This window comes from Balearica regulorum, chromosome 5, assembly GCF_011004875.1.
Source record: "Balearica regulorum gibbericeps isolate bBalReg1 chromosome 5, bBalReg1.pri, whole genome shotgun sequence".
Classification (NCBI taxonomy): domain Eukaryota; kingdom Metazoa; phylum Chordata; class Aves; order Gruiformes; family Gruidae; genus Balearica; species Balearica regulorum.
In genome coordinates this window covers 6,984,436-6,992,693 of record NC_046188.1, presented here as the reverse complement: position 1 = coordinate 6,992,693, position 8,258 = coordinate 6,984,436, and the positions used below count along the sequence as shown (strand labels likewise).

The 8,258-nt window shown below is 57.4% G+C and overlaps 1 protein-coding gene across 1 annotated transcript; it reads left to right on the top strand.

Moving 5' to 3' along the window:
* The first annotated feature begins 5,147 nt into the window (after nt 1–5,147).
* Nucleotides 5,148–7,812, top strand: LOC142601971 (homeobox protein SIX1). The gene is made up of 2 exons (XM_075753330.1): nt 5,148–5,944; nt 6,896–7,812. The coding sequence occupies exons 1-2, from the start codon at nt 5,385–5,387 to the stop codon at nt 7,182–7,184; spliced, it is 849 nt and encodes a 282-aa protein (XP_075609445.1). The 5' UTR covers nt 5,148–5,384; the 3' UTR covers nt 7,185–7,812.
* Nucleotides 7,813–8,258: the final 446 nt, after the last annotated feature.

Genomic DNA, 8,258 nt, shown 5'->3' with positions numbered 1-8,258 from the left:
GGCAAATGCCATTATGCCGAGAAGTGGGAGGAAAAACAATGTCGCGAAAATGCGAATCGCCTTGCTAATAACGCGCTGCTGCTGCGCGCCCGCGGAGGACTCCCACTCCCCTGCGTGGGGCAGAGCCCGCGGCGTGGGGCAGAGGATCCTCCCGGCGGCACTGGGGCATCTCGGGAGGTGTGAGCGGCTGGGGATGGGGGAGTCCTCCCCTGTGCGTGGGGGGACCGCAACTACTGGGGGGGGGGGGGGGGAGCTACACGCTCCGGAGGTGTGCGGGTACCCGGGGGGCGCGTTACGCCCACGGACACGAACACGCAGGGGAGATCCAGCGTAGCCGGTGCTGGTTGGAAGGCAAGCCGGCAAGCTTCCGTACAGAAAAGGAGTTAAACCCCGCCGTTGTCCTTTGATTTAGGAAACGGCTCATCCAATTCAGTTCCAGATTATTCAGGGGCAGGCTGCCTCGCTCACTCCCTCTCTCCCCACACCAGCCCAAACATCTTGAAGTAATCAGCAGCTGAGAACGGAGACGTCCCCCTGGCATCTCAGGTTAAAGAAGGAGGTCCAGGAAAATGTGGTAGAGCCATTACAAGAAACCTGAGATGCATTCATCAGAGACTCCAATTGCCATCGCATTAGGATTGATTAGAGACCAGCAGTACCGTAATGACCCGGAAAGAGGGGCATACGGGGATTATTAATATCAGACTTCTTAAAAAAAAAAAAAAATGGAGAAAAAGAAGGAAGGAGGAGGGAAAATTTAAAAAAAAAAAAAAAAAGCGCATCGCGAGGCTGCTGCTCGGATGTAGACTTACCTGAGGAGCATAAGCACCGGCCAGCCGCACAGACGATAATTTATCTAACTTCTGGGAAAGAAAAAAAGCAAACAAACATGGAAAACCCCACTTCTGGACCTCCTGAAATCGCCCTCTCCCATGTACGGCTTGCACCGAACCCACCCCCAGCGCCGCAGCCCCGGGGCTCCGCAGAGGGCGGCTCGGGGGGAAGGGGGGCAGCTGCCCCCCCCCCCCTCCCCGGGCCAAAGATAGCTGGTCCCCGGGCTGGCGACAGCAAGGACAAGTTAAGGAGCCTCCAAGAAGGAGCAAGGAGACCTCGGTGGCTCGTCTCCTTCTCAGTTCCCTGCGCCAAAACAAATCAGCCCCTCCTGGTCTCGGTTTAAATGTAGCTCACTGGATAATTAACTCCATCTTTCCAGCCCTGCTTTAACTGTTTATTTAGTGTCACCCCGTATTACCATCACTAGCACTTTCCTCTGAACAGGAGGAGCTGGAGGGTTTCACCTCCCAAAAGGAAATTCTTCGTAGCTTAAAAGAACCAGCATCCAGGAGGTACATTAGCGAGCAGGAAAGGGGGGAGGACGGGGTTGGGGTCCCACGGCAAAAGCAGGAGAAAATAAGGATGTGAGGGGACAGGGACAGAAAGACGTATCGGCACTCGGAGGGGGAAAAAAAAAAAAAAACCAACCAAAAAAACCAAAAAAAACCAACAAAAAACCACAAAACAAAAAAAACCCCAACAACGCGTGATCACCTCTAATCCTTTGAAAAATGTCCCGGTAAGGGTGCGAAGAAAGAGCCCTTTGTGCCCTGGGGATCACCCCCGCCACCTCGCCGGGGCCACACCGGGAAGGCCTTATCCTGCCCCTTATCCTGCCCCTTATCCTGCCCCTTATCCTGCCCCTCGCCCCGGCCCGGCCCGGCCCGGCCCTCCTCCGGCAGCCCCGGCCCGGCCTGACCCCGCGGGGTGCGGGGGGACCCTCGCCGGGCACCCCTGGGGCGCGGGGGGGGGGGGGGGGGCGAGCAGGGACACGGCCCCCGGTTTTGTTTTTACAGGTGTCTGGAGGGCAATTTACTAACAAGTAATTAAAGGTTGCACCGGTTTGCAGACGCGTCGGGCCAAAGGCTCCTGCAAGAGAAGAGCGCTGCATATGGAGAGGGGTTTGTCCTTCCTCATTAAAAAAATAGAATAATACAAGAGGGCGAAGAGAGGGAGAGAAAGAAAATACAAATCCTTTATTGTTTAGGAATAAGCCGGGGAAGCTGGCTGTCTCCCCTGCGCCTCGCATTCGGCAGGGAAGGCAGCGCGGATCCGGTATCACGTTGCAGATCCTCACTCGAGATAACGAAATGCGATCTATTTTTCAGAACAGCAAGTGGATGGGAAAGGAGCCCTCTACAACACAAACCTCATTGACTTAATGGGTCGGTTTTGGATTTCGCCTTCGAAAGGTTCGGAAAGCGGCAGCGTTGTGTTACTGCCCCGCCGGCTCCCAGCCTCCAGCCCCGGTTATCATCACGCCGAGACGGGGCTCCGAAAAAAAAAAAAAAAAATTAAAAAAATGCCCGCTGATTTTATTTTATAGCGCTATTTGTTTCACCCAGACCCTCACGCTTAAAGAAAATAAATTACGTTTATTTTTGGTTGGAGAAGAGCTTTATTTCTAAGCTGGCGGAGGAGATGGGAGTCGTGTTCGGGTTTGGGGTTTTTTTGGCTTTGTTTTGGTTTCCTGGCGAAATCGAGGAAAACCCACAGAGCGTTGCGTGGGATCCCTCTTCATCCCCGCTCTGCCCTGTAAAACGCTACATCGAATAAATAAGCGAATAAATTCATTTCCCGCACAAACGGAGCCGATCGCCATCCCGACAAGCGGGGCGAGGCGCGGAGGGCCCGCAGCCGCGCACCGGCCCCCTCGGCCGACCGCCTCCTCTCCGCGGGCGCGGAGATGCCAGGGCCCCGGCCGTGGAGGAAACCCCGCGGGGGAGGAGGGGGGACGAGGAGGGGCGAAGCCAAGCGCTTTGCCCGGGGTGGAAGCGGGATGACCCGCCGGGCTGCTCCTTTTCTGCAGAAAAATAAAAGAGAAGCAGCCGGCGGCAGCTCCGCGCCGTTGTGGTGGTATTTGGTTATTTACTTATTTGCATCTGGGGTTTTTTGGTTTTGTTTTGGTTTTGAGCCGCTCAAAACTTTTTTTTTTTTTTTTTTTATCCTGGGTAGTTTTCAAGGGCTAAATGGGATGGGGTCGTTTGGGAATCATTTACCTCTTCCGTGGTTTAAAGTGAAAGGTTTCCAATTTTTAAGAAAACCAACCCCGGGCAATAATTAACATTGATGCTGACCGGTTCTCGTCTGCAGCGTGTAACTCCCAGGTAGACCTAGGCGAGTCTGTCCCCTCCTTGTGTGAATTTTGGTGACACGGAAGAATAAAAGTCCCGCTCGGAAATTGCGGGGAAGCCTCGGCTCAGCCCTCGCCCGTCTCTGTCAGCTCCACCACCGGCCGCACCGGGATAATTTGCTTATTCCCAGCAAGAGCGGTGTTTGTTTTGGTCGGCCTTTTAAAGGAGAGGAGAGAGAGAGAGAGAGAGAGGGGGGGGGGGGGGGGGGGGGGGGGGGAAAAAGAAAAAGAAAAAAAAGGAGAAATGTGAGGGCAAGAGAAAACCGCTCTCGTTAAAATGGCAAGGAGCTTCCCCAGCCCCGCTTTGCATTTCTCTCCTCATCATCCTGAAGGTATAAGCCCTCAGGTCCGTGCTTTTCCCGAACTGAGCAGAAAGAAAGAAAGAAAGAAAAACTAAAAATTAGTAACAATAAAAAGGATGGATGGGGGAGCCCCTCTCCCAGGCTGGACAGGGCACTGCTCCTCCAGGACGCGGCCGCGGCCGGCTGCGAGCCCATGCGTTATAATTCTGCGCACTTGCTCCAGACTTTAGGGTATTAGTTGATTTTAGAGCCGGGTTTAAGGCTCCGTTCCGGTCCCCACACAGCTGCCTTGTCAATAAGGATCTGTTCCAAGCAGACATTCCTTCTGGGAGGACATTGCAGCTCTTTAAGACTTCATCTGCAACATCATAAGTACTAAAATAAAATGGCAAGGGAAAATTACCAGACACATGGTCATGGGATATAGAAGCGCCCTGACTCCGGCGTACATAGTAAAGTCACTGTGCAGACTGGGTGGCAAGGGCTTATTTTAAACAGCCCCGAGACGCGAAATACATGGGAAAAAACCCAAAAATCTGGTTCGAGGAAAATATCGGTACCGGCCTTTCCCATATCGTATCGCGAGGAGCGGAGCGGGCAGAGGCTGCGGGAGCGGCGCCGGCCCCGGCTCGGAGCCCTTCTCCGCCTCGGCTACAAACGGGCTGCTCTTAACTGAGCATTTAAAGTCGAATAAATCCGACTGTCTTCAGTGAAGACAAACAGGTTTTAAAGAGCCCCGCGATGGTTATTAGCACCCGCGGAGCGAACTCGTTCTTGAATCAAAAGCCTTCTGGAGTGTGCTTAAAATACTGGTTTCGGCTTATCTAATCAAAGATAAATACAGTCATAAAGACACCCTCTTCCCACCGCTCCCCTGCCCTTATCTCACCGCATTGTCCCCATCTCCCAGCCCGTCCCGGCTACTGACAATAGATTATCTTTACTTAGGGAGCCTAATTGTTTTCTAATTTTTTAAATAATTGCTTTTGAGCGAGGTGTGCAAATGAGGATTAGGCTAATTAAAGCGCCGCCGGTCGGTGCAGTTTTGCCGCCCGCCTCCCGCACGGCTTCCTCGGGGGCTCCGTGGGGCTGTCCCCGACCTGCCCCCGCCGGGACCCCCCCGTGGCCAAGCGGGGCAGAGCGAGGGGCAGGAGAACGGCATGGGGGGGGGGGGGGGATATGAGGGGGGGCGCAAGGGCCCCGCCTATTATTTAGCTATTCACTAAGGTATTATTTATTCATTCCCAGCATTAAGGTAATTAAATATGGGCTTGCTTAGCAAGGGACGGCGAGTGGGCGCGGGGGGAGTAGGAGTTTGGGAGGGGGAAAAAAAAAAAAAAAAAAGAGAAGAGTGAAAGAGAGAAAGACGAAGTCCGCCGGGAGCAGCTTCCCCAGGGATGCGCCCGGGGGTGCGGGGCAGCGGGCCTCCCCCCGCAGCCGCCGCCGGGGCCGCACCCGCGCAGAGGCGGCGGCGGGAAGCGCAGCCGCGGCGGCCGGGGCCGGGTCCCCACCGCCAGGCCCCGCCCGCCCGTGCCGAGGCTCTGCCCGCCGGGCCGGGCTGGGCTGGGCTGGGCCGGGCTGGGCTGGGCCGGGCCGGGCCGGGCCCGCCGCGGCGGGGGCCGAGCCGCGGGCGCCCAATCAGCGCGGCGCGGGGGCTCGGGCGCTTTAAGCGCGGCGGCGGCGGAGCGGGGACAAAGTCCCCCCAGCGCCGCGATCAGCATCCCCGCTCGACCGCCCCCGGCTGCCGCTGCGCCTCCCCGCTCTGGGGCCGGGACCAGCACCGGGACCGGGCCCGGCGGGCGGCTTCCCCCCGCCCCTCCGCCGCCGCGCTCCCGCGGGGTGCCCGCCACCGCCTCCTCCTCCTCCTGCCGCCGCCGCCGCCGCCGCGCCCGGCCATGTCGATGTTGCCGTCGTTTGGCTTCACGCAGGAGCAGGTCGCCTGCGTCTGCGAGGTGCTGCAGCAAGGGGGGAACCTGGAGAGGTTGGGCCGGTTCCTCTGGTCTCTGCCGGCCTGCGACCACCTGCACAAGAACGAGAGCGTCCTGAAGGCCAAGGCGGTGGTGGCCTTCCACCGCGGCAACTTCCGCGAGCTCTACAAGATCCTGGAGAGCCACCAGTTCTCCCCCCACAACCACCCCAAGCTGCAGCAGCTCTGGCTGAAGGCTCACTACGTGGAAGCCGAGAAACTGCGGGGCAGACCCTTGGGCGCCGTCGGCAAATACCGCGTCCGCCGAAAATTCCCTTTGCCCCGCACTATCTGGGACGGCGAGGAAACCAGTTACTGCTTCAAGGAGAAATCCCGGGGCGTGCTGCGGGAATGGTACGCCCACAACCCCTACCCGTCCCCCCGGGAGAAGCGGGAGTTGGCGGAAGCCACCGGTCTCACCACCACCCAGGTCAGCAACTGGTTCAAGAATCGGAGGCAGCGGGACCGAGCGGCGGAGGCGAAGGAAAGGTACGTGCCACCCCCCCACAATCCTCTCTGTACCCCCTTTTTTCCCCGCTCCCCCCGGGAACGCGGCGAATACCCGGCGGCGGAAGGGATGGGAGCGGCGAAAATATTTCGCTCCTTTCACATCCTTTTTTTTTTTTTTCCCCCCTAAACCGCGTTGCGTTTTGTCCCCCCACCCCGCCGTGGAAACCCAAGTGGGTTTTCCACCCGAGATCCATCGGACCCAGCTCCTCGCCTCCCCGAGCCCACCTGCCCGGGGGGGGGGGGAGCAACGAGCCCCTCACCGGCCTGTCCGGGCCCCTCCGCCGCCTTTGTTTGCTGCCTGCCGCCCCGAGTACACCGGGAGCGACGCGGTCCCGGAGCCTACGGGGAAGCGGTCGGGATGCCGCGTCGGGTATTCCTGGGGATCGGGCAGGGTAGCTCCGAAACCCGGAGGAGGGGAGGGATGCAGCCCCGGGATGGAAGGGGAGGAACCGGGGAGAGACCGGGACGGGGACGCGCTGGCCGGGCCGAGCCGTCGCCCCGTACCGAGGCCACCCCGGGCGGCGCCGCCGCCGAAGCAGCCAGCCACGAAGGGCATCGCCCCTGCTTTTTGTCTCCTCCAGCAACCTCCCCACCGAGCCTCCTAGAGAAAATCCCGCATCCTGCTCGTCCTCGGGCCGCGCTTTCATTTTTAATTAAAAAGAGAAAAATAGCCCCCCAAAAATCCTCCCGTCCTCCAACTTTTTCTCCTCACCTAAATCACCGGGCTGTGCGGTCAGAACGTAACGGCCCGTTATGAAAATATTAGGCGCTTTTTTTTTTTTTTTTTTTTTTTTTCTGTGGGTAGAGAGGCTTCTGCTCCCACGATAAAATAAAACGCAAAGGATTTACAGGGGGCATTAGCCCAGCGCCCATCCCCGGCGACTCCCGCCCGCCCTAACATCCCCGTTGTGTTTTCTTGCCTTTCCGCAGGGAGAACACGGAAAACAACAACGCGGCCACCAACAAGCCGAACCAACTCTCGCCTCTGGATGGGAGCAAACCCCTCATGTCCAGCTCCGAGGAAGAATTTTCTCCGCCCCAAAGCCCGGATCAGAACTCGGTCCTGCTCTTGCAGGGGAACCTCAGCCACACCAGGAGCTCCGGCTACTCCCTGAGCGGCTTAGCCGCATCCCAGACCCCTCACAGCCTCCAAGGCCACCAGCTCCAGGACTCGCTGCTGGGACCCCTCACGTCCAGCCTGGTGGATCTGGGATCCTAAAGGCCCGCGGCGGGCGGCCGGAGGAACGGGAGAGGAGGTTTCGCTCGGGGACTGAGGCTCTGGGTTGTACATAGAGGACAGCACCCGGTTTTACAGCTCACCCGCTGATTCTTGACGGGACTCTCGGCTCTTTTCACACAACCCCACATCGGCTTCTGGTCCAGTTTCCCCCCAGCGTCTCCCACTATCACCATGATTTTTATTTTTTTTTTTTTTTTTTCCACGTAGCCAAACGCAGAGAGCAGCAGAAACCCTCAACCCTTCGAGTTCAAACTAGCTGGTCCAAGCGGGAATTACAAAGAAAAAAAAAAAAAAGAAAAGAAAAAATTATAAAAAAAAAAAAAAACCAAATCAACCCCAGTTGGAGCCGATTCCACCCAAATAAATCCCAGCCCCGCAGGCACGGTGGGGCAGGGGCGGCCGGCGCATCCCTGCTGCTGCCCGGCCGGATCCCCGCGGGGCCGGTGAGGAGCTGGGACGGAGGCAGAGGGAGAACCGCTGTACCGAGCCCTGTGTTGTAGCGGGAGGAGGGAGGGGAAGTTACGTTTACATTTTTCGTATTTAGCCTTACCAGAAAGATTTCGATGTAGTTTAAATTTAAAAAAAAAAAAGGCAAAAAAAAAAAAAAGGCAAAAGCTGCAGTATTAGAGTTTTAACAAGTGCCTATGTCTTATCGCGGCTGTGCGAGGCGGTTAGCGAGTGAGCTCCCGTGTGCCCGCGCCCCCCGGCTTCCTTCTCCTCGGTGGTGAAATGCATCGATGTGACTAAAAATCAGGAAATAATAAAAGTCACCGGCCGTTTCCTCCTGACCGAGCACTCCTCGGGCTGCTCCGCGTTGCCTTCTCCCGTCTGTCCCGCTCACCGCCTGCTCCTTCGTCCTCCCTTCGCTCGTGGACGAGGCTGTCTGTCTCGAGTATTTGTTACCAAAAATCGCATGTGCTTTCAGGTTTATTTTCTATTGTACCGAAACAGTCTAAATTAAACAACGCTGATGGCAGAACACCCAGACTGCGCTTTTCTTTGCAGGGGCGAGCCCATACCTCTCTGCCCACCCTTACTCCTTCCCCCCCCCCC